Below are 25,283 nucleotides of genomic sequence, written 5' to 3'. Positions count from 1 at the left end.
CCTTGTGATTTTTGTGTTGGTCATGTGATGGACTGATGACCTATCTAAGGTGAACGCAGCCTATTGTCAGCAGGAAAAACCTCCTCCCCAGTTTTTTCTGTAGAAATCTTTCACAGTTATCAGTATCTCTAGCACTACTGCTGATGTTGCATACCCTACTACTCTATCTGTAGTAAATATACTGTACTCAGCTTGTTGGTCTTATATGCAATTGATAACGCAGTGTTGCATAACTGTGTTATATCTATATGCTTGTGTGGGAGGGAATTTTGTGGATTTCTAAATGACGAAACCCGCCTGCACTGTTCTTCTGCAGGGGTGCTAGCATGACCTGAACACCAGTCTAACCTCCTAATAGAACAGAGCCTAGCAGGAAACTGAAGGAGGTTTGTGAGGCGTTGGCTGCAGTGTGGGTGGACAGTGACGCAGCCCAGTCAGACTGCTGATGGGAGTGTCCTCTTTGCTTCCAGTATATCCAACATTGTCCAGCGACACACATAAAGAAAGCCCAGACCTTGATACTAGAGAATGTGATTTACCCCATGCTGTCATCCAAGTAGTTTATGTGATTATGACATTGCACTTGTCCCCGTGTGTCCAATTCAGCGTGCCAGCTGCCCAGCTGCTGCTTTTCCCCCACCCCCTCAGTAAATTGTGCATCGATTTTTGATGCTGAGCCTGCCTGATGGTAAAACTCTCCACATCCCTGTCAGTTTCCACTGAATTTTCTCCAGCTATTGCATGATGAGGTGCACTACCTTAGTTAGCTGCTCGTTTTATATCACTATGCTTTCCACTGAGCATTTCAAGTTAGCTTCCTGCAGCAGGGGATCTCTGCATTAGCGCAGCACATTCTCCACTCTCCCCTCCCCTCCCCCCCTTTCCTCCTCATATTCTATCTATTCTCGCTCTCTTCCTCTCTCTCTCTCTCTGTTGCCCCGCCTCTCCATGTGCAGACAAGGCAGCATGCTGTATGTGTGTGTGTATGTGTGTGTGCATGCGCAGGGTGGATGGGGATGCTGCATGCTGGAGCTGAGAGCTGCAAGGTGACTGAGGGAATGGAGAGGGATACAGAGCCTTGACGACAGTGACGATGCAGTGCCCTCTTCCTGAGCACCTTCTCATCTTCACATCCCTCCATCTCTCTGTCTTCCCTCTCCCTCTTTCTCTTTATAGACTGAGGTGGACCGCCTGCCCTTGTTGCAGCGCCTCTTTCTCAGCTGCAACAACATCACCAGGTAAGAGCTTGTACCGCTTAACTCCCTCCTCCCCGCAGGATAGAAATAGGGATGGTGGCCGGACAGTGCCACGTCCCCTCCCATGGCTTTGGGCAGAGAAAACACACCCACAGCCAGACACACTCACAGATTTGCTGTAGTGGGCAATTTCTGCAACCTAGAAAATAACAAATCCTCGATGTGTTCTTTATTTTTAGTATTTAATCATCTGTTACCTAAGAAATGGGTGTGAGAATGTTTAAAGTTATTTGGGCAACAAAGAAGCAGGTTGTGAGAAGATAATTATTGATGACAGATTTGGAGGTTGGATGAATTAATGGAAAATATACCTAGGTAAGGGCATGTAGGATGAATGAGAGGTATGGTTTTTTTTGTCTTAGTGCTAACTGTCAAACAGCTTTACACACTTTTTTCCAGTATCTGTCCTCCTTTTTTTTCTTTTATTCTTCATTTCTGAGCCCAGCAATAAAAACCTCATAGAATAAACTTAACACAGCATCATCTTGGCACTAAATGAGGCCGTTTGCTTTATTTTTGCCTAGTGGAGGATAATTTCTGTGGGATCATTGGCTCCCTTGACCATAGTCACCTTGTGCTCTGATAGATCTGAGCTGACAGTCCAAACCAGCTTTGCTGTTCTTGTGTCTCCATGCTTCAAACATTGTGAGAATCATGACATAGTCGCAAGGAATAAAATCCTATATTCTTAAACTTCTGATTTTACAGTGACATCTAGTTCTAGATATAATATGTGAATAAAAAATATAAGTAAATTTTGATTATGCGAAACATATATGTATCATTTATCCTACTTCATGATAGGATATTTTAATGTATCGTCTTTAATGTACTCATGTAATGGCAGTATAGAAGGCTGGTTAGCGTGTGTGCACCTTTTTGAACTCTTTAGTGCTGATAGGAGAACAGCTTTGCTCTGTTGCTAGGTAAAGAGACAGAGCACACTCATCACCTTGATGGAGTCAGTTTACCCAGTTCAGTATCTTGGATCAAACATCTCTCATGAAATAATATTAAGACTGAAATATTCATTTGAGCTTACATTGATATTGCTTTTTAAAAAAAACAAACAAAACAAAACAAGACACCCTATGAAAATAGGATCAAAGCAGAACTAATAATTACCAATAAGTCATTGAAGAATATGTGCAGGGTTTTTAGGGTAGTGCTAGTATAGATAAAGCCTGAAGCTACAGTTTTCATTCACACCGCACTCTGTACTCACATCTTAAAAATAGTTTTGATATTCACTTTTTATTGGACCATTAGTAGCAATCAGAAACTGGTGGATGGTGCAAGAAATAGAAGTTCTGTTTTTGTAAAGGTTCTGGTCTTCATCATTAATGTTATTATTATTCCTTATTATGAATACACCAATTAGGCAGAATGTGTTAGATGCACTCAAGCACCTCTTTATTATGTTTATTATTTTATGTCTCTTTTATATTTTTATGGTAGGAATTGATATTCCGTAACAGAAAGGGTCTAAGCTACTGCATGTGTTTGAGATTGGAAGACCCCTGGTATCTCCAGCATGGTGTTTAGCATTCAGTTAAACCTCTGGCTAGGAACAGGCACAGTGTACTAGGACTTTGAGTGGTTCCAGGCAAATGATTCATCAAGGTTATTATCATAAATTAGCAACGATAGAATCTCCCCTGCCGTGCATGGCGTGACTTTGCTTTTTCATGTTTCCTTTTGCCATAGGGTGATATCAACAGTGTAGCAGATTTGTCTCTCTTCATTGCCCCCTGAGTAATGTCAGGCTGCCAGAGTGCCTGCTGAATTACCAGCTTATCATGGCATGTGTTAGCCCGGCTCCATTCTGTCAATACGAAGCAAGACAAAATGTGTCAGGAATAAAACGAAGATAGTGAGATTGTCTGGTGGATGATTCAGGTTCTGCAAAATTTATATATATATATATATATATATATATATATATATATATATATATATATATATATATATATATATATATATATTTAATATTATTTACTCAAAGTCTCATTTAAAATTGTCAATTTTTTTCAAAAGTGACCTGAGGGCAGGGGACATTGTATAAAACACATGCACAGTTGTCATACAAATTCAAATTAAATGCAATAAGGTAAAAATAGATCAAATTTCAAATAAATGACAGTAGAGCTTTGAGAGCAGTCCATTGACCAAGAGTACCTAAATTCCCAGCTGTACAATTTCAGGTCCATCCGTAGCTTATATTTGAAAGCTTTTTTGCCTAATGTTGTTCTGACTCTGGGGAAAAATACTGGTGAAATTTTGTGAGAGCTAAAGCCATAAAAATTTCATTTTTTACACATGCATTTAAAAAAGGTAGGGAACCAGAGAGGGAAACAGAAAATTAGAGATTGATGTATAGAGGCATATAAACATACAGAGACAGCCACTTTTTAGCAGCATATTCCACATTGAACAGTGGCCTATCTGATTTCCACAACCAGTAAGACAGAACATAAAACATAGGGTAAGGATTGTCCAACTTCTTAGCTAATGTGCTGATCAGTAGCAGTACATTACAATGTTTCTTGTAATGTGTAATACAAGAAATTATAATTGATAAGAGTTCTTTGCTATATGAGAATCAAACTTGAATATGACTAACTTAAGTTGAGTTGAATGGCACTCAGGCAGAGTGCAGAAATTCAAGTGTTTGCATGACTTCCCAGTATTTGCCACTGACCGTAAAGCATTTAGCATAGCCAGTCTTTGTACTGGAAAAGTACCCCCCCCCACTGAAATTCATGAGTGTGTTTAAAAAATTCATCCTTTGTTTCTAGTTTTGACCAGCTAGCCTGCCTTGGAGAGTCGTGCTCCCTTTCTGAGCTCACGCTGGATGGGAATCCTGTAGCCCTGGAGACATGGTACAAGCAGGCCGTCCTGCGCTGTGTGCTTCATCTCAGACAGCTGGACATGAAGCGCATCACAGTAAGACTGACGTGTTCGACTGTGTGTGTTTAAAAGTGATAAATAGGACACCAGCCACCAGTTAACCAGTTCAGCTGTGACTGTTAAGATATTTTGTTGTCCTTTCAGATATTTTTCTTTTCTTCTTACAACAAATTGCATAGCTACAATCAGAGAACACTGTGTTACAGTGTTTGTTTTGCTATATTTTGCTTATTAAAAATAGGGAAGAAATATTCACAAATATTTTTAGAAGCAAAGAGCTGCCTTAACCTCCTAAGACCCGAACTCTTCCACGACATGCATTTTTAATTTCTCTTTGATATTTGGGCATATTGGGGCCCAATGAATGTAAAAACAAAGAATTTCCAGATTTTTTTTTTTTACCTTATTTTTGTTTTTAAGAAAAATGAGAGCCACAAATGAGGATATTCATTTAAAAATTTGATAGAACAGTAGCAGTATAATGTCCTCGTAAGTGGATATCAGGCCCTTGTAGAGCAAAATTGAGTATTTTGGTCTAAATAACGCAAAATGTGATGTCCACATATGTGGACGCCAGGTCCTAGGAGGTTAAAGCGATTAAACCTTCACAGCTTATGACTTTGCTGTGGTTGATATTTAATAAACCTATGCCATATTCTCATTACACATTCATGTTAAGCTAATGGTCCAAACTTTTTGTCCCTCTCTGATGTTCCTGAAGGCAGCATACATGTTGATTCTTGAGAGTGACTCATTCTTGAAATAAACGTTTTTATGATTTCACACTTCAAATTTATTTTGAACCCACATAGTTTCCCATTCACTGTCACTCTGTATCACCAAGTTGTATGAACAACTTTACAGTGCTATATTCTGGAGTCTGACTGTGGTACAGCATTCATTATGCTCTGTTTTATGCTAAAAGCAAAGTGGTTCAGTGACTAAGTTATGACTCTAAGCTACACTTTTACACATATTTTACACACAGTGTATGTAGCAAAACAGTGATTATTCTCAGAAAACATGAAATTATTTTTGTCGTACAGTTTGCCAGAAATGTGCTATCATGAAATGTCAGCGTGCTTTTAGAAGCTGTCAGGCAGAGAGCACCCAGGTCTGAGCTTGTACTTTAAAGGAATCTGTAAGTACCACACACCTTGCCCTCAAAACACAGAGCTGATATGAAGTAAAACCAAACCCCCAAAAAACAAAACTTGTAACTCAGATTTCAAAATGTTTTTACTTAAGAGGTTTCAGGATTAGCAAATTTCAGGATTATTGTGGTCCAATAAAAGCACCTCCACCACACTTCAGCTGCCAATTCCTGATACAAGTCAGTTACATTTTCAGAGTTTACTTTAGGGAGACACACAGCATTGACTTAATGACAGAAATGTTTGTCTAGCATTGGGGTTTCTATTTCTTTAAGCATATTATAACTGGTTTGGAATATATGTCTCCAGGGCACCATACTGCCTCTATGCTGTGAAAGCCCATGCCTGGGTGACTGGTGGGTAGACTGTTATTTATGAATGAAAATGGAAAATGAGAATAAAATTCAAATAACACACATCCGCTAGACTAGAGCATTAATAGTCAACTATTATGTTTCAGAAAAATACCTGAATATGTTTAATATTCAAATTTTAACTGGGAACATTATAGAAAATCTTAACAGCCTCATAACCGAGAGCTGTTGTCCAAACATTCATTGTTTTGGCAAGTGCACAAACAAAGAATGTATTGACACTGAACAATAGCATCCTTTGCAGTCAAGAAGTTATTCATCAGGTTAAAACAGCTTTTTCATTTTGATATTATATGTTGTTTTTATTATAAAATTAGTTTTAAGGATTGTTATATGGGTTTGGATTCTTAACTGTCTCTACCAGCTGACAGCATTTTGCCTGTCTTTATCAGACTTGAGCATCATTTTGCGTCATTGCTAGCTCGCCATAGACAGCTGAATATCCCCCTGCTCTTTGCTGGCACACTCAGACTGTGTTGGCTGCATTGCATTCTGGGAGTTTTGGCTTTCCCCAACAGCTGGGCTCAGTTTATCTGAGACTGAAAATCAGACAGATAATCCCGTGATGCAGCCGGTTTGTGTGAGACTATCTACCAGCCTCCATAATGGTCCATTTCTAGTGTAGAGAACAGTTGTCCTGACAGGGTCTTTTGTGGTTCCCCGCTCTCTTGAATAATTCAGAACTCTTGAATGGAGCGACACTCTGATTGCACCGGCTATCTTTTTCAGGACGAGGATCGGCGCATGGCAGGTGTACAGGCTCGAAAAGAGGAGGAAAAGAAGAAGGAGAGTCACAAGCAGACCATTCATAAGGTACCAGTTTGACAAGATTCACTCTTGCTGTCTTTAGCTGGCAGGATGCAAATGCACGTTGTAGACGACAGCAACACAACAATCTGTTAAGAAGCAAATAAACTCATAATTACCCTTTATATAGTTAGTATGTAGAAGGACAATAATAAGCAGTAAGGTTTTTAACATTCTTAAAATGCCACATATAGGTGATGATATCTGATTTGTAGTTTATTCATCTTCTGAATTACCCATAATTATGAGATTCAGGTTCAGGCTTAAGTGTGCATTTAGAGAAAAAAAAGCACCTCATCAGACATCAGTCTGCCCTTCAAAACATATTTAATGAGAAGGCTCTAAAATATTTAGGTCATGATAAGGATTTTTATTTATGAGTTTATTTATTTCTTCTGACCTATGTGTCTTGGGACTGATGAAGCTCATTAATAGTGTACACATTTTGGATGCTTCATAGACGTGAATTTTTTTTAATGCATTCTCTTTTCTTCTGTACGACACAAAAACCCTTTTAGATGGAATCTGGAGTATTGTACAGAGTTCACAAGGGTACTGTATTTGTAAAGGAGTCTGTAAATTACACTTTATAGCTTTAAATGATCTAAGATGTTCTGCTTTGCACATGCATCTGTTTTGCGATAAATATGTTTGTGTGTGTGTGTGCCAAAGATCCTGCTGCTTTAACTGTTAGATGGACCCTATGCCGAAACTCGTTGTCTCTCAGTTACCTAACTCTCTTTAATCCCTGGTGTTGAGAAAATTTTATAGTGAATGCCACAGCCAAGGGTTCACAAAGGCCAAGGACTTACCATGAACTGATACTCATCCCTGCTTCAAGGAGTGGCACATTCCTTAGCTGAGCATATTGCAACTCCAGCTTGTCCAAGAAAGAGTAATTGAAATAGAACAGAGAGGCAGAAATCTTCTCTCTTGCAGGGTGGGATGTCACATTTTTCTGGTGTAAAAGGCAAACACTGTTAAACCATAATGCTGTAGTGTGACAAAGGAAGCAAATGAAATGGACTAAGAAATCACTATATAATTTCAAATCTAATATAAATTGAGTTCTATATCTGCTTTAGTAAAATGTCTTAGTTTATTGTACTTTATTGTATATGCTTTCTTTAACAATGTATCCCAGTAAAATGTATATATGAGGAAGGCAAGAAGGATATGATTTTCTGTGACCCGATGAAAACACACAGAGGTTCTATTAGCATGCTAGCTCTGTCCTGCTCAGGAGATTTGACACTTGAAACCTTCTTTGTTCTGTGTATGTTTGTGTGTGTGTTCTGTTCATCAAGGAGAAGCGGCGTCTAGCAATCCGTAATGCTGCACAGCAGTGGGAGGGTGTCAGGGCCTGCCTGGAGCTCCCATCCACAAATGGCGCTAAAGAAGAAGTCAGTCCAGAGAACAGCCCGGCTCACAGCCCCGCCCAGACCAATGGCCTTACACAGGAACCTTCCCCTGATGAACCGAGGTACACACAGCATGTACAGAAAATTAAGATGAATTTTAGAAGTAAAAATTAGACAGTGACTGGTTAAGATACTGATGTTATGAGCAAACTATATTATACTACATATTCCTGGTCTATTTAGAATTGTGGTTTCAGTCATGGTTTATTTTTGACTGTTTTTACTACCTTTTTAGCTTTTCACAGTGGAGATTGGTTTCCAGTTGATCGGTCTACCAACTTGGTTTTGAATGAAGTTACTCATGGATACATACAGTGTTGCCTTTAACCAACTTCTTAATTTTCCTTTTGAGCCAGAATTTTGGCACAGCGATTCCTCCCCTCCTCAGGAATAATTGTAATTACTTAGGTAATCCCCTCATAATTCATCTACCACCGTAACTGAGTCAAGAAATGTATTTTCATTTAACTAGTTCTATGGTTGATAAACAAGTACATGCAAAACTAAAAACATTTCCATCATTCATGAGTTATTTAAGAAAAAATTAAATATGGCAGTTCTTCCTGACTGTACACAAAACAAATCGTGTGTGTAGGTGGGAGGAGAGAAAAGCGAAAAATGCAACAGTGAGGGAACTGTATACATTGCTGTGTAAACTTTTGTGTTGCATATAATTGTCACAGTTCATCCTGTGTGCAGATATTTGTAAGTAGAAAGATGAGACAATATAACAATGATTGTTTTTGTGATTCTGGCTTATTATCACTATTACTTATCATTTATTACTTATTATTTTTTATCTTATAGGATTTTAGAAAGAATTGTTTTTGTCCGTTGTTGAAAATTTTGTTTATTTTTCATCAGGCGGGTAAGCCCAGGTTCAGGACCAGAGCGGCCATCTGGGGGAACAGAAATCAGACTCCAGACCAACAGCCGTCCAAACAGCCCACGAGACTCCAAGTAAGACAAAAATGCCACAATGATATATTTTACTTAAATATTTAAAGTGATCACAGGCACTGAAAAAAATCTCACATAATTTGACTCCTGCCCCCTTGAAACATCTATTAACAAAGTACTGTTTGTCACATTTAAATGCAGTGTTTTAGCAGCTGCTGTACCATTTTTACCTTATTAACAGATGGCAGAATGGCCTAGACAGAATATGTAGGGATCATTCTGGTAATATATTCAGATCCTGCAACAGCTGGTGTGTGAAACCTACCTTAAAATATTCTTTTACAACACAGTTACCCCTTTATTTACTTCAGGGGTGTTGCTCTTGGTTACTCCTCAGCTCTCTGAACTCTGGTAAGATGAGCAGATGCACATGTAGATGTCTGAAAACAGTTCTTTTCTTTCAAATGTTTATAACATGACACTGCAAAAAGTTTAAATCAGTAGTGTGGACTCAGTATAATGTGGAAGTAATGCCCTCATATTCTTTCCTATCAAGACTGATACAAGTCTGGATGAATTATAAGTGGGAAGGTTGAGATGAATGTGTGCGCTGTGTTAAGGGCTATTATTACATGTTTCAAAGAGGGCCCTTCCTTCCTGCACCAGGATATGAAAATGGCCCTAAAGCAAAATCTTCAGTGCCAGTGGTTTTCTTTTACTGGTCTATTATAACTTCACTAACGTAGCTTAACAGGTCATAGTGATGCGAAGTCTGCCATACTCTTATCAGCTAAGACTTGAATTACTTTGGCTTGTACTGTGTGACAAAATACAAAGGGAATTTACAAACCATGGCACCACTACTAACATGAAAGAGAAGCAACATGTATGAAAGGGTCAAGGGGTAAAAAATCTAAATGCTTGGAAATATGAGAATTAGGAAATTTAAAACTTGTTTTGTTCACCACTGGGTGGGTGTACAGAATGTTGTAATGCCTACACAGTGTGGTCCTGATTACCTCGAAGAGCTGTTGAAGTACTACACCCTGAAGAAAATTACAACATCCTCCCCCATAGAGTGCATGGATACATAATGTCATCTCTGGTTCTTTCTTTAATACAGCGATAAATCACCCCTTTCCAATGATACGTAAACGAATGTTGATACCACTTTTAGCTTGATAGTATCATCGTGCTTCTAAAATTTATGGGACAATAGTTTGTATCATTGCCAAATTATGGCTGTTAAGTAGGCTTAATTGTATTCATTTTTGTGAAATCTTAGATTTATTTAACTCCATTACCCCTGACAGATGGAATAAGGGTTGCATGGCAATAGAAGAGTTATTACCCAGAAATTCAGCAATTGAGTTGGGAAGAGATGGAAGGGGCTTTGTAGTGTTTATACATTGATGAAATTGAGAGATCCTGAACAGGTGTTTTTTTTTTGAGGCACATAAATCAGTTAGATACCAGAACAATGGTGAGAAAGAGATTTAGTGGGCTATATGAGTGAAGGAAGAACTTAAGACATTTTAAACCAGTGCAAGCTGTAGGAATACTTTACAGAAACAGGACTGTTCTATGCAACACTAAGTACCCAGTAAGCCTGCATCTTAATAAATTGCATTCACTTTTTACAAGATGGAAATGATGGAGTGGCGTGTTAAAATAACAGCTCAGTTCAAAGTTTCACATGTGTCACTACCTCACAATATTTAGGCATTTGTACAAGCTGTTTCTGTGGTGGGATTCAGTTGTTAAGAGATGACAGATGTCCCTTTTAAAACCTCTTTTGGATTATGTTAAATAGCTCTAATTGAATTAAATTTTGTTCTCTATAATTCATGGAGCCAGCAGGAGCCGTATAATTGTGATAGATTCTTCACTCCGTCTTCCCCGCCATGCTCTCTTCTTCTCTCAGCATTTGTACATGGGTTCATGTCATAAGGGGATTCAGGGCCACCTGGAGCCTTCAGCTGTGCTGAACAGTATGTGACAGTGCAGATTGTGTTGATGGCACGCTGCCAGGTGTTTAGAAGTTACTCTCATTCTTGATGTGACTTATCTACATGCTACACTCCATCTCCTGCACTGTTCTTCAACTCCTTCTGATTTATAGCCTTTGGCATTCTTGCATCTTGGAGGTGTGGCATATTCCTTAAATATATTAAACTGCCTTTCAGAGTCTGGCGTCTCCCCGTCTAGTTCCATGTTTTTGTCCATGTGTGCACTTGAAACACGACCCACTTGGATTTTACGGTTTTAAAACTTCTTTGCTACTACTTTATCTAACATATATGCTTGCAGTCAGTGATATTTTGATTTAGAGATCTTGTCATCTGAAATAGTAATCTATCAATGTCCACACACGTTTTTAAAATAAAAATGTAAAAAATGGATGCACTCGTTCTACTGCACTTGTTGCAAGAATTATTTGAACCCTTTGTACATGTTGGCGTCCATGTTTGTAAGGTTGGTATATGTACTAATATAAAAAGCATAATTCTGACCTTTTGTAATGTTTTTGTACTGTTTTTATACAGTTGTGGAAAAAAAACAATACAAAAAAACATTTTCACAGCACTCTGTGCAGTCTTGTACAAAACTAAGTACATTCTTAGGAACTAGGAGGATAAGTTGCAAGAAGATGCTACTAATCAAATGCATCTAATTAACTGATCATGTTAAATGTTAAAGTTCATGACAGTACAATTATAAAAAGACTGAAAAATTGTGGCTTGTTTGAAAAGGTTACCAAGCAAAAGTCTATTTTCTCTGAAAAGAACATAGCAGCTGCATCTTAAAAAGCCATAAGAATTCTGGAACAGTGTCTTTTTGACAAACATGACCAAAGTGGCGTTGTTTTGCCATACCGCACAACACCACATTTGGCAAAAAGTAAACCAGTACATTCACAGACCAGCTGTCATGCATAGTAGTGCAGATTTGTGTTCCTTTTACAGCTGCAAAACATGGGTACCATGTAGCCATTGAGTCAACTATGAACTCTTCTGTATGCCAGTATATTTTATGTATATTTTATCTTAAGCACAGCATAAAATGCACAACAGAATAGCTGAAAAGGAAACAATCAAGGTATTTGAATGGCCAAGTCAATGTCCAGGCTTGTTCTGCAAGCTATTACATGATGGGGTGTTCCTAGTTTTTCACATGACTGAATACGATGTAATCACTGTCCTTAAGAAAATGCTTTTTAAACTTTCAGGGTTTTTCTTTTGAGTGTAAGTTCAATTTTTGGCCATTGGGGGAAAAATGTCAGAAAGGCTGACTGTTACACATATCAGTTTCTTTAATACATCTGTGGAATCCCCCACACCATGACCGTCCCTTGACATTTGACTAACAATCCACAGAGTGAGTGGTGGATCACATTCGCTATGTTGGAGTAATATGTCTAGGTAAAAACATAATGATTGAGGGGGACATTCCTCATCAGTGACTGGTGCATTGTGAGAGGTTCAGGTTGTATTACATGATTAATTTAGTTCAGCCTGGACCAGTATAGCTTGAAAATGTTACTTCCATCTGCAATATTTACTGTTTATTAGTTTTAACAGCTTTTAGACCAGTGGTTAATAGATTGAGACAACAAACTGCAGATTCACAAAAAATTAAAATATTAATACCAATATTTCTGTCCAAAGAGTAAACACGTTACAGATTATGAAATTATGAAATTACACACTAATACACACAAAAATGTGCAAACCTGCTTTTGTTTGCATTTCCTTTACTTGGTCAAGCTTGTCAATCTAGTTGAGACACAACACTACCTGTAGCAAACTGCTCATTTTAAAGAGGTATGTTACTGATTTAGTTCAATTATTCATTGACAGTACTTGTTTGGTTTTTAAAAATCTATGGTAACCTTTTTTCCACCTAGGAGAGGAAACTGCACCTACTCGGCACTATAGAAAAAGCTATTGTTTGAGGGCCACTCTCTAAAAATGGTGACTTTTTAAACAAGCCTTATATATGAAACAGCCTCATTATGGAAAACTAAATATACTCTTTTTGTTTACATTATATTTTGTGCCCCTGACTATCTATTTAACCTATCTAAGGTCACAACTCAAACTCACACTTTCTAAAGTTTGGTCTCTGTGTAATCTTGGATTAGACTTCAGTAATCAAGGGATTAATCTTAAAAGTACTTTGGCTTTCTGTTGCATTTCGTCAAGAGGATATGAAACATGAATAGGGGTGATTTGTCTGTTGGCGGCCTGAAGTCAGGATGATCACTGTTGAATATCGTGGAGCCAGTAGCCATCTGATGCCCTGCTATGCTGAAAAGTCCCTTGAGTGTCAGCAGACCCAGACGGAGATTATGTCTCCTTGAGACTCGCCAAGATTCTCTACTCTCACGACTCTCTTATCAGAGAAGGGCACTTCAACTGTTGTCTAGGAGTATAGAAAGCAATTGAGCAGCACAAATAGGACATTGACTAGACCAGTGAGTGTTCTCTTGTGTTCCACTTCTCTTAGCAACAATGCCTGAATTTTCAAGCAAATGTAGCATACACTTTTTTCATGAAGACATTCTTCAAGTTTCACAAAAAAACACAATTTGCGCATTTAGTATCAGAAAATTAACTTAAGGAGTGTTTTCGTGTGTGTTTGTATGTAATTTGCAGGCTTGTGGAGGCAGGGAGTGGCAGTGTTCAAAGCTTGTCCTTGTCTGACAGTCACCTGGCAGAGCTGGATGGAGACACCCTGCGTTTATTTGGACTTGGAGCCCTGGAGGCCCTGGAGAGGGGCTGGGGTGTTCAGACTGCTGGTGCTGTCACTGTAATAACCTTCCGCTACATCAACTTTGATGCCATAGTACCAACACTGCCACGAATAAGAGTCAAGTTCCCAAATCTGTCGGTGAGGCCATGTTATATTATTAGCTGTGAAGCTGTGATGACTTAATTAATTAATTAATTAATCAGGAAGGAATAAGGAAGGAATACGCTCATTGCATTTTTCATTTACCTTATTCACCAAAGTTCCATGACATGACACCAAAAGACGGTCTTGGCTAGTGGCTATTTGCCAGATCATAGCCAGATAGTCCTTAGTTATTGTCCCTGAACCTTTAGTTAATTTCTCTTATTACGTAATGTATCTTGTAGAGTGCCACATTAATCCAATATACAATAGAAAAATAAATTTAATAGTCAGTGGTAGGGCCCATAATTAATACTTATAGCTGCCTCACAGGTATATTGTTGAGGCAGTGTAAATCAAGGCAGTGTAAAAAATCACATCATTTAATATTTTAATATATTTGATATATCTTTTAAACCCTTTTTGCCAAAGGCCAACCTTTTAAGTCCTAGTTTAATTTAGCGAGTTATTGATATAAACAACTACTTATTGCTTTAACAGGTACCAACTTTTGTTTCTTTTCGGTAGCATATGATCTTCCTGGAAACCAACATCAGCCGTCTGCCGCAGCTGGCAGCCCTGGCTCAGGTGAGGCGCCTAGACCAGCTGACCATACACCCAGATGGCAACCCAGTGGTCAGTTTGACTCTTTGGCGCTCCTTTGTCATCTATCGTCTTCACCACTTCAACCTGCAGAGGATCAATGGCCAGGAGGTGAGGATTAGCTCGGTCTTTTAACACATTCCTGTTGTTTATAGATAGTGAGATATTTTGGCAAAAGCCCCCTGACAACATAGTCCCTGGAATCCCTCGGACACACAAACCCCTCCACCACGATAAGGTAGCGATTCACAGAGGGGCAATTAATTAATTAAAAACATGTCAAACCATTAATTTACTGTTGCCAGCCCTAAATTGGTAAATGGCCTGTATTTGTATAGCGCTTTACTAGTCCCTAAGGACCCCAAAGCGCTTTACACAACCAGTCATCCACACACATGTGATGGCAAGCTACACTGTAGCCACAGCCACCCTGGGGCGTACTGACAGAGGTGAGGCTGCTGGACACTGGCGCCACCGGGCCCTCTGACCACCACCAGTAGGCAACGGGTGAAGTGTCTTGCGCAAGGACACAACGGGCGAGACTGTCCAAGCCAGGGCTCGAACCGGCAACCTTCCGATTACAAGGCAAACTCCCAACTCTTGAGCCACGATCGCCCCAATTATAGGTCTGTGTCTCCTGGAATGCTGTACCTGAGGATATTGCCTCTACATTAGATCCCATTTTAGACTTGATTTGATAAATGACCTTTAAATTAGTTTTCACCTGCCGCTTGTTTCTGTGTTAGCTGCCACTTTCATGTCTTATCCTATCTTGCATCTGTTAAATGGGATCAAACCTTTTTGCTAAGCCGAACCCATGAATAAAGTTGTAAATCTTCATTTCGTATTGGGAAATACATGAAAAAGCTCGTCACTGAAATATATTGTGCTGTGTGTATGTATGTGCTTTGTGTATTGACCTTAGGTGACCATGAACGATGTTATCGCTGCAGAACGTGTATTTGGAACACTGGGCCATATAGCAGCCACCGAAACTCCACGTTGCCGTCTCCTTCTGCTGCTTGAGGAGTCCAGGTGAGAACTTGATTGCAGATGTTTAACCATAACATAGCATTAACTACAGATTAATGGCAGGTGTGTGCTGTGTCTTGGACCGTGTAGATTGTTTGTTTAAGTATGTCAAAAATGTGTGGATCCTTAAATGTGTGTCAGATGTAGGCTTCTGTACATGTGTGTACATGCCTGTGCATAGCATTTGTGGGTATATGAGTGTGAGTAACAGTGAGACAGAGCCTGGCACTGAGGAGCCAGGGGAATTAGACTATGTGTCTCAGGATAAGGGTGGGTACTTGGCATTTGGACACAAACATTCCTTTCTCTCCCCAGCCAAAAAACTCTTGAGGTCTGTCTCTCAGGGTCAATTAAAAAACATCCTAACAAGGAAAAGAAATCTGCTTGTCACGCACAAGACTACTTTGGCCAGATTTCTTGTAAAGACATTTTTTGAACTCAGTGATATCTACCTGGATAATAAATAAATTAAGGATTATATACTTCCCAGATAATTGAATACATCTTGCTTGTAACAGGTTTTACCCCATGTTGGCATCAGAACTGCCTTAATTTTTAATTGCATAGATCACAAAGGAAACATTCCTCATAGATTTCAGTTATATTGACAGGAAACCTTTACAGTGTTGAAAATCTCCAGTTCCACCACAAAGGTGTTCTACTGGATTGAGATCTGGTGACTGTGTAAGTTATTTGAGTACAGTGAGCTCATTGTCATCTTCAAGAAACCAGTTTGACACGATTTGAGCTTTGTGACACTATCCTGCTGGAAACAGCCATCAGGAGATGGGCACGTTGAATAAAATGTAAACAAATGTATTTTAAGCAACCTAGAACTCAATTTCAACTGCCTTTGTATCCTCATTGCCCTTTAAAAGTCATGTTAAAAATGTAAACTTTTGGGCAACAGGCTGTAAGCTGTATCTCACCTCTGCTTCATGGAGTCTGTTATGAATATATAACACACAACAGCCCAAGGCCAAAGATTAATTTCATATCAGTGCAGAAATCTTACTCACTGTTATCCGCATGCAGGATCTTGAATCATTTGTATCCATCTGACTCACTTATTAAAAAAAGAAAAAATCTGAAAACTGCTGTAGATTGTTTCTCACATAAAATGTGGTTTTAGTTTCCCAGCATGAATAATAATAAAAAAGAAATTACTGGAAACAGCAATCATGAGTGAACAAACAGTATTAAAAGATGGTAAATTAATGCTGAGCTCTTGTTATGTCTATTTTGTTTAGGGGGGTTACCTTAAACACTAGTGAGGAATTAAGTTCCTGCAGAGGTCAGTAAGTTGAGGCATTCTGCGCATTTCAGGATTTGTCCCCACTGGGATTCTGTCACTGCAGCGTCTCCTCGATGCAGAGTTATGGATGGCTGCATAACTCTACATCAGTGCCTTCATCATAGAGCTGGGCGATAAAACGATAACGATATGTATTGCGAAATAACTTTTTCTCGATAGAAAAATTAAACTATTGCGATAGACCTCATCTCGCTCTTGCTCTCTTAAAAAAAAAAGAAAAGAAGAACAGCCAATCCAAATTAAGTAGCGCAGAGCCGAACCAATCACAGCCGCAGCGTCACGTGACGTGACTTGTTACGTACAGCACAAGTGCCAAGCCGCGCACGTGTGGTTTGGGAAGCAGCTAGCCGCTGGTAATGGAGGAAATGAGTGTGTTTTGTAGTGATGTGTCGGTTGCGAACGAAATGGCTCTTAGAGCCGGATCTTTGACGTGAACGACGCGAGCCGGCTCCTTATCGCGAGCCGTGGGTTTTTTTCTTTCTTTCTCTCACCCTCTCTCTCGCACTTTTTTCCCGCTTCACTCCGCGCTGGGAAGAGGGGGGAAGGGCGGTAGTTACACTCGCAGTAGCACAGGAACAGAGCGGGAGGGAGAGAGAGAGAAAGAGAGCCAGGGACAACGACGTCACATTAGAAAGGTATAGTAATCATCCACAACTATTTTCAGTTGCGGATGATAAAGGATTCAGAAAGTTCAGAAAGCTATACAACAAGGAGAGATTGAAAATTTCCTTTTAGTTCTCAGTTTATTTGATATTGACAAAAGTTAGTCAATTTTGTCTGTTCTTCTGTAAAACAAACTAAGATTTATTTTTAGAATTAACATTTTGTTTCTAAGTGGAATTGACAATTTAGTAGTCTGTTTTGTTTGTTCTATTTTGAAACTTAAACGCTTTAGCGGCTGGCTTTTGTGTAGTTTGCAATATTTGCCTTTATTTATCTGAAAAAGTCTCATGTTCCTTAAGTACATCTACCCTGTTGAACTTATTATGGGAAATAAATATTAAAATCAAGACAAGCTGCTGATTATTTCACATTTTACTTGTGAGCAACGGCACATTTAAATCTTACAAATATAGTTATTTGGCTTATATCGTGATATATATCGTTATCGCCTGAAATGAAAAAAACATATCGTGATATGAAAAAATCTTATATCGCCCAGCTCTACTTCATCAGTGAGATGTTTTGATGGGTTTCTTTGCAAAATGATTTTAAAAGTTATGGACTGATTTGACCTGCAAAATATGGCAAAAAATCACAATGTGCATCACATTTTGGAAAAAATAAATAGCTAATAGAAATAATAAAAATTGTTGTACATCATTTTTTATGTAGTCAGATATGCCTCTGGATCCAGGGACTCAATTCATGCAGCATTTGTAGCCGTGGCAAAGGTATGCATTCGGACTACGCTTATCTGTGCGCCACAGGCGTTCTAGTAAAAAAAACCAAAACACATCATCCTACACTATGGAATTTATGATCTCATTATAATAAATGCTTTCAGTTTATCACACTTTGTTTTGCATCATAAGGAGCTGACACTGGAAACACATGTGATGCTGTTTATATTGCATATATTAGCTATCTGATTTTTCTGTGCACACGAGCTCCTCTAAAATTTGGCATTGAGTCAGTCTATAGTCATCGCTTACTTAGCTAATCATTTAATTGCCTTAATTTCATACAAAATCTGTGCTTCTTGTCTTTCCTGTAATAGATGTGAATAGTCCTTTAATGGACCAGAACAGAGATTGCTATCACCAATCAATAATATTTTTTTTTTCATTTATAAAATCATTTATAAAATGCTAATGTCCTCGCTCTGTCCCTTGCTTCTCCTGCTCATATAGCATGTGTTATACCTGCATTAAGCATATTTCATACTTACTCTCAGTATAAAGTTACATGTGCAAGATGTGCAGTGTGTATTCTCTGCTTTCAACAACTGTTCATTTTCACTCATTTGTAGTGTGTGACAGTTGTATTTGTGTTTGTATGCGTTTATAATGGTTGTAATATCCTCGTGGCCATTTCTTGAAAAGGAGAGTTATAATGTCATTTATCTGGATAAGTAATAAAGATATATCGTAATAAAGTATATGTATAATAAAGTATAAAGTATAGTAATATAAAGTATAAAATATAGTAATAAAGAACTGATGCACTGTGAACAAGCTGAGAGGGAGAATGGCCCATTTATTTATCTATCTACCTTTAATCACTTAAGTTAAGTTAAGTTAAGTTACCTGACCCACCCACACCCGTCAGGGTTCTTTAACTTCAGTCTGAGTTGATTTCTTGACCTTTCTTCTTTAGTAAGCTCACTTCCTGTACTTAACAAATTTCCTCTGTAGGGGAAGACATCAAAGGGAAACTAACTCTGTAACTGGGCATGCTTGCTATACTGCTTAAGGTCTCTGATGGACAAAATACAACTAAATTTCTCAGCATTAAACAGATGCCATCTGCACTGTGTTTGTAAAATTCAGGCCGAAACTGTGGGATCATATATCAAACCCAAGGTGTTGTTTCAAGTTGTTTTTTTTTTTTAAATCAGATCTAACTTCCACGCGTCTGTATTATTGTGTTAGTCATTATAATGTGTGAATGACACACACTGATGTGTTTTGGCATACACATGCATTCACACACTCTACAAACTGTCTTATCTTAAAAGGAATGTTTGCCTCCAGCTTCCTCTGAAAAGACAGTTTCAGCATCCTGGCACTGACCTGTGGTACATGTTGGTGCAGTAGTGTATCACATGACATTTCCTTTTGATAGACAGCAATATTTGATGTAGTTTATGTTAGAGCGCTGTACTGCTTTAATAAGTATATTGTACTTCTCTGTGTTAAAGACATTAAAATATTTATGGAAATAGTTCAAAAAGACTATTAACATTTTACATATTGTTTGCCTGTTTGCTTGGATTTAATCCATTATGGTGTTTTTATGTTCAAAGTATCTGAGTGTTGCTGACCTTTCTGAACTGTCAGTGTTTGTTTAAATGCTGTCATTTCTGACGACTTCTCAAGTGAGCCCTTTCCCTTATTTCTCAAGAAACTGTTTTCACAGTATTAAGTTGAGATAGTGCCATTTGATGGATACAAAAACACGCCTTTATTATAGTGGTGCCACTCACTTGCAGCCACTGTTTCTCCCCAGGTGTCTTTGTGTTTTTTCAGTCTATATCTGACTTACTCTTCTTTCTTGTCTTTCTTCACCCTGAAGGAAGCGGCAGCTGCAGTTCCTGTTGGAGGGGCGTGGCCGGCGGGCAGGACTCAGTCCAGAGGAGCTGCGTGATAATGGGAAACTCCTGGGAGAAGGCCTGAGCAGAGCGTTGTTTAACTATCCAAGCAGAGACTGCAGTGCAGAGAGCCCTGAGGTTAGTTCTTATTTATAGTGCTGACTGTACTTCATCCTCAAAAGAAGGTTAAGAGAAAATACAAACAATGACTTGAACAGGAGTCAGCTTCTGGTGTCATTCACACAAATAACACACAGGTCATTAATGCACCATCGAACAGGAATCAATATTTGACATCAGTCCTTTCTAATTCATGCGGGACTACTGTACTGTGAAACTTGTTATCTTGATCTGCAGTCATTTATATTCAGAGAACAAAGCAGGCCTCTGTTACAACAGTTATTGCATTGATTAAGTCAGATAAAGCAGGAGTGAGCAGTATGGGTGAGATGGACTGAAAGTTGTTCTTCACTGTAATATCTCCATAGAACTATTAGAGCAATGAAAGATATTGTGCATGCTGTTTTATCATCATCATTGCTAAAGGTTTCACTAACAAGTGCAACTAATACCACCAGTATTTCCAGAAACTTTGCATTGGATGGCATAGCTTATAAAACACACATTATAAGCCGAAGAAAAAACAGCAATTTCTGAAATCTTAAAATTACTTTCCTCAACCAGATACAGTTAACATGGTTACACTTGGGATTACTTAATATTACTCAAATCTCTATTTTCTCTTAAATTTAGCAACAATAAATACAGTGAACTTGGGATAACAGCACATTGGAGAAGCCTAAGCCTCTAGCTACTGTAGTCTCTTAGTAACCGGCACTTGCACTAATGCAGTTTCATCCTGCTTTATTTGGGTGCAATTTAACCTCCATTTACTGAGGACAGAGTGGAGCATCTGACATGTTTGTGCAGATCAGGCACCAGTACCTGTTTTGGCATGACAGTACTCTTGCTTTTCTGCCCCATGTTCAGGTCACCTCTTTCACCTCTCTTTTAAAGTTAGATAAAGGCTTTTTACCCAATCTCATTATAAAACCAACACCAGCATTGACTTTATAATTTAGTAGTATGTTTAACAAAAGTGTACTGCGATATATAAGACCTCTGTTTCCACTCACCTAAGACACTCCTATCATTTCTGTTTGAAAAACAAATGTATTTATAAGATAGAAAAATGAACAAACCAAATGTATTATAATTTGTAACGCAAACATGCAAATTATGTTGTTCTGTTCACAGTCTATACGTATGTTTAAATAAGTATGGAAATCATTTGAATGTTGACTCAAGAAACAGCTTAGTGGAATAGAGGAATGGGAGTAAACTATCATCTAACATCTCCAACAGTGAAGCATGGCATGCTCAATGAAGAAAGATCTTTATTACACACAGTGTAGGGTAGACCATAAAATGAAGAGAGAGAGTGAGAGTGACTTGCAGGAAATACTCTTATGTAGACTCAAACACAGGGCACAGCAGGGAGAAGCATAGCCTTCAGCATATTAGTTGTCTGCTCAACCACAGTGCTGTGAAAAAGAATTTGCCCTCCTAGTGATTTTTTCCTTTTTTGAAAATTTGTTACAATTACATATTTCAGATCATTATGCACATTTTAATGTTAGACAAAGATAATTCCAGAAAATATAAAGTGCACTTTTAAGAGATGATTTCATTTATTGAGGGGAAAAAAAGTTATCCAAACCTACCTACCTCCATGTGAAAAAAAAACTGTGGAGGAATTTTTGCCAACTCTTCTTTGCAGAATTGTTTCAATTCAACCACACTGAAGGGTTTTCAAGCATGAGTGGCCTGTTTAAGTTATTGTCAAAGCATGTCAATAGACTTTAAGTGTGGACTGTGATTCAGGCACTCCAAAACCTTAAATTTGTTTTTGAATTTGTTTTTTGAGCCAAACAGTTTTTTGAGCAATAGCTTTTTTCGCACAAGGCCAGGTAAATTTTGATAACTTTAAGGGAAAAAACAAAACAACTTTTTTTGTCATTTAAAAGCTGCTTTGTTTTTCTAGACTTCCCATCTTTACTTAGCATGTCTTACAGGATAATATGTGGTTAACTGTCCTTGAAACAAAGCTTAGTAGATGTTGGGTGTTGCAGCAGCAGAAAGTGTCAAGAAAGCTTTTTGCACCAGAAATCATTAGAATTTATCTGATCCGAATAGTGCAAATTTTCCTTGTGAACTAAGAATCTAAGGTTTAACTTTTGCACTGTGATTGTATTATGGGTGTGTTTAATAAAGACATGTAGGATTATTACTGTCTGTGTGTTATTATCTGAAGTTTGTGTACTTATTATATTTTTCAGCCCATTGTGAGCAGTTCATAGAGAAAATAGACAATCTCAATGGTTTCACCTGTTCCCATGCCATAGAAAAACAGAATCAACAACAATGAGCTCTCTTTCCTTTCACAGGAGGGCAGTGTGGAGTCGTCAGAGCGTGCTACTATGGTAGAGCAGTACCTACAGGAGTTGGTCCAAAGTGCATCAGACACCAACCTGAAGGGCGAGGCTTTACACAAGCTCTGGCCTTCCATGTTTGCAGAGATGGTGAGAGACTGTGTCTTGGAGATGAGGGACCGAGCGGCCTTCCGCCAAGCCAGCCTGGCAAAGCTCTCTGAGACCAAGTGAAAAGGACCAAAGGTTCACTGTTAGGCAACATACATGCACACGTGGACAGAGCTTTCTTGGGCATCTTCGTCCTTTAATTTCAAAATGGATAACACATAATCACTTTATCAGTTTTAATGCATTTGGAAACACAAGGGTGTATTTCCTTAGTCTGTTGGAAGCTTCTGCTTGAAATGTACGTAGACTATTTTATAGATGTCTGAAGAAATTGTCTGAATGTAGATTTTTCACTAAAAACCCACAGTTTTATTCTTCAGAGCTTGAAGGTAAATAATACTTGAAGAATGTTAAAGAGACTTAGTGACTCAATGTGCATTGTTGCCCCTAGGGAGCATTGTCTGCACTTTAAACGCCATCTGAATGACCCCTCTACACCATTAATATCATCAGCTGAAAATGACCAGTGTCTCTTTTCTTGAGACTAGAATGATTTTTCTGTCTTAAAGCCTGTCTCATCCATTGCTCTCTCATTTCTTCCTGCGGGACATAAATGCAAGGGCACAAACAAGGACAAGGTCTTTTCTTTGTTTACCACTGATTTTCTGTATTGTACTTAGTATTAAACAATTCTGCATTAACACTGAGATTGTCTGCATAGTATGCCTAATTATTTTTCTGATAAATGTCTCTACTGGAGTGAAGGGGCTAGGTCATCCAGTTAGATCATTTCTTAAAATATGCCATTCTCACTTTGAAAGTCAGTCACAAGCCATTGGTATTTCATAAGGCGGAGGCTCTACATTCATGCTAGGAGGTCCAAAAACTAGGAAGGTAGCGTGAACTAAGACTGGAATGTCCCCGAAGGTGTAGAGGCTTCACCTGTTTCCCACCACCTGCTCTTTAACCCTACAAAAAATGCTTAACCCTTATTTAATCCGACAGTCAGCAGGGAATGGCACCAAGCCAGAGGAGTAACACCACGAGTGTCAAACAGCCCCACACAAGCTGATGGGTCATGTTGTCATATGTCATCCACCGCACTGGAGATCAGTGCCTTTCTTGGGGCATTTGACTTGAAGAAGGCAAGAACATCAGTGCCCGGTGGCTATTTTCTGGTAAAAAGTAATGTGAGTGACATTCATATTTACTTTTCTCCCACAACAATCTTCTGCCCATGCTACAGAGTATAGTTCAGCATCTGTTCTGATAGAGCGGTTAAATCTAAGAACCAGAACATCGCAGTTTTTGTATAAAAAGAAACACGGTATAATGTGTTGTTTTTGGGGCAACTGTCCCATGATGATTTCATATGACGGCTCATTGTTCTGCTTTGAGAGGAAAGCTCTCAGTGCAAATGTCTGCTATCAGAAAGCGACAACTAGTTTACTTTGAACACGTCTGATGTGCAACATTGCTGCCTATCAGCAATGCACCGTTGTTATATTTTGTCAGTTTGTGAGGCTACAGCTGTCAACACTGAAAGAAAAGTCTAGTCCCAAAGGACTGACAGAACTTTGTGACTAGTGACAGCAAACAGATGCAGAGCCACAAAATGAGAGCAATGTCTCATCGCTGGAGAGAAGTCCAGACAGTTTAGTATTTCCTGAGCTCCATCCAGTCTAGAAGGCTACACACATGAATATGTGCTCCATATGTCTTGGTGAGAAATAACTGTCAATCAATCTGCGGCACAAATTAAATACATATTTGTTTATCATAGAACGTTACACTGACATTTGTATTAAATGTGCAATGTGTATTAAATGCAATTTTATTATGTCTGAATATTAAAATATGTATAGTTCTTTTTTCAATTAGAGTTGCTGTGTTTGCAGCAAGGATTAGTCTGGTTACATGATAGTAATCAATAGCTGTAATACTTAAAGTGGGTGAGTAAAGCATGAGGTTTTCAACTTATCTCAGTTAGAACTGGCTACAGTATATCATCAAAATAGCTTTTATCTACGCCTGAAAACTGAGCACTTGGATCCTTGTTCACAGTAAATCAATGCACTTTTTTTCTGTCACAACAGCAGCACTGTACGTCTCAGCTGCCAATGCACAGTGGCCATCAGCCAAGAAGAGCTTGGATAATGAGAGGCAAACTAGTGTGAGGATTTCTGCAAGGCTGTGAAGACAATCTCATTTTCAGAATGCAAATAATGAACTAACTTTCTTTCTATCTTTGTGTACCTCTGATTTCTCAGACAACTTTAAACCTCCACGCTACAGGCTTGATTGATTCAGCTGTGGTTTAAAGCTTTACAGTTGTCTGTTTACGAGTGTAATGGTGTAATTATAATGTAGACACACATAGAAGGTCACAGTAAACCCAAAAGGGGGAGTGAAATGAGAGTGAATTCATTATTGTACTTATTATAAAATAGCTGACTAAACCCATGCAATATTATCTGTATAATCTAAGTTTGGGTGAATGACAAGCTAAAATCCTAAGAGCTGGTTTAGAAGCTGCAGTGTTGATATGCTCAACTCTGATAGATTTTTCTGCAGTCTGGAGAGCCGGCTGCCAATTCGTTCCACCTCACAGGACCAACTATTAGTTTCTGCTGGAATGAACCAAGTGTATTGTTTATTGTGAGCCATGTGCTGCAAAAAATAATGATCTGAAACAGTGGTTTGACTTGTTAGTTAATCAATTACATTTCAGAATTATAATGAGTTAGATGTAGATTGCAAAATAAATTTCCCCCGAAGATCAACTTACATTAACCCTTAAAAAAATGTAAATAAATAAAGGG

The 25,283-nt window shown here is 38.6% G+C and overlaps 1 protein-coding gene across 1 annotated transcript; it reads left to right on the top strand.

Moving 5' to 3' along the window:
* Nucleotides 1-995: 995 nt before the first annotated feature.
* Nucleotides 996-23,168, top strand: LOC134631245 (leucine-rich repeat-containing protein 49-like). The gene is made up of 11 exons (XM_063479393.1): nucleotides 996-1,046; nucleotides 1,177-1,238; nucleotides 4,055-4,202; nucleotides 6,424-6,507; nucleotides 7,809-7,984; nucleotides 8,787-8,882; nucleotides 13,481-13,715; nucleotides 14,247-14,432; nucleotides 15,247-15,356; nucleotides 19,906-20,059; nucleotides 22,369-23,168. The coding sequence occupies exons 1-11, from the start codon at nucleotides 1,011-1,013 to the stop codon at nucleotides 22,582-22,584; spliced, it is 1,503 nt and encodes a 500-aa protein (XP_063335463.1). The 5' UTR covers nucleotides 996-1,010; the 3' UTR covers nucleotides 22,585-23,168.
* Nucleotides 23,169-25,283: the final 2,115 nt, after the last annotated feature.

This window comes from Pelmatolapia mariae, linkage group LG1, assembly GCF_036321145.2.
Source record: "Pelmatolapia mariae isolate MD_Pm_ZW linkage group LG1, Pm_UMD_F_2, whole genome shotgun sequence".
NCBI lineage: Eukaryota > Metazoa > Chordata > Actinopteri > Cichliformes > Cichlidae > Pelmatolapia > Pelmatolapia mariae.
Note: the sequence above shows the minus strand (reverse complement) of the source record. Positions and strands in the feature narration are given on the sequence as shown.

Bases quoted from the DNA above. Each gene is read 5' to 3' on its own strand.
- LOC134631245 (XM_063479393.1), top strand. From the start codon at position 1,011: ATGGGGATGCTGCATGCTGGAGCTGAGAGCTGCAAG. The intron at 7,985-8,786 runs GTACACACAGCA...ATTTTTCATCAG, and splicing joins CCTTCCCCTGATGAACCGAG to GCGGGTAAGCCCAGGTTCAG. The intron at 8,883-13,480 runs GTAAGACAAAAA...TGTAATTTGCAG, and splicing joins AACAGCCCACGAGACTCCAA to GCTTGTGGAGGCAGGGAGTG.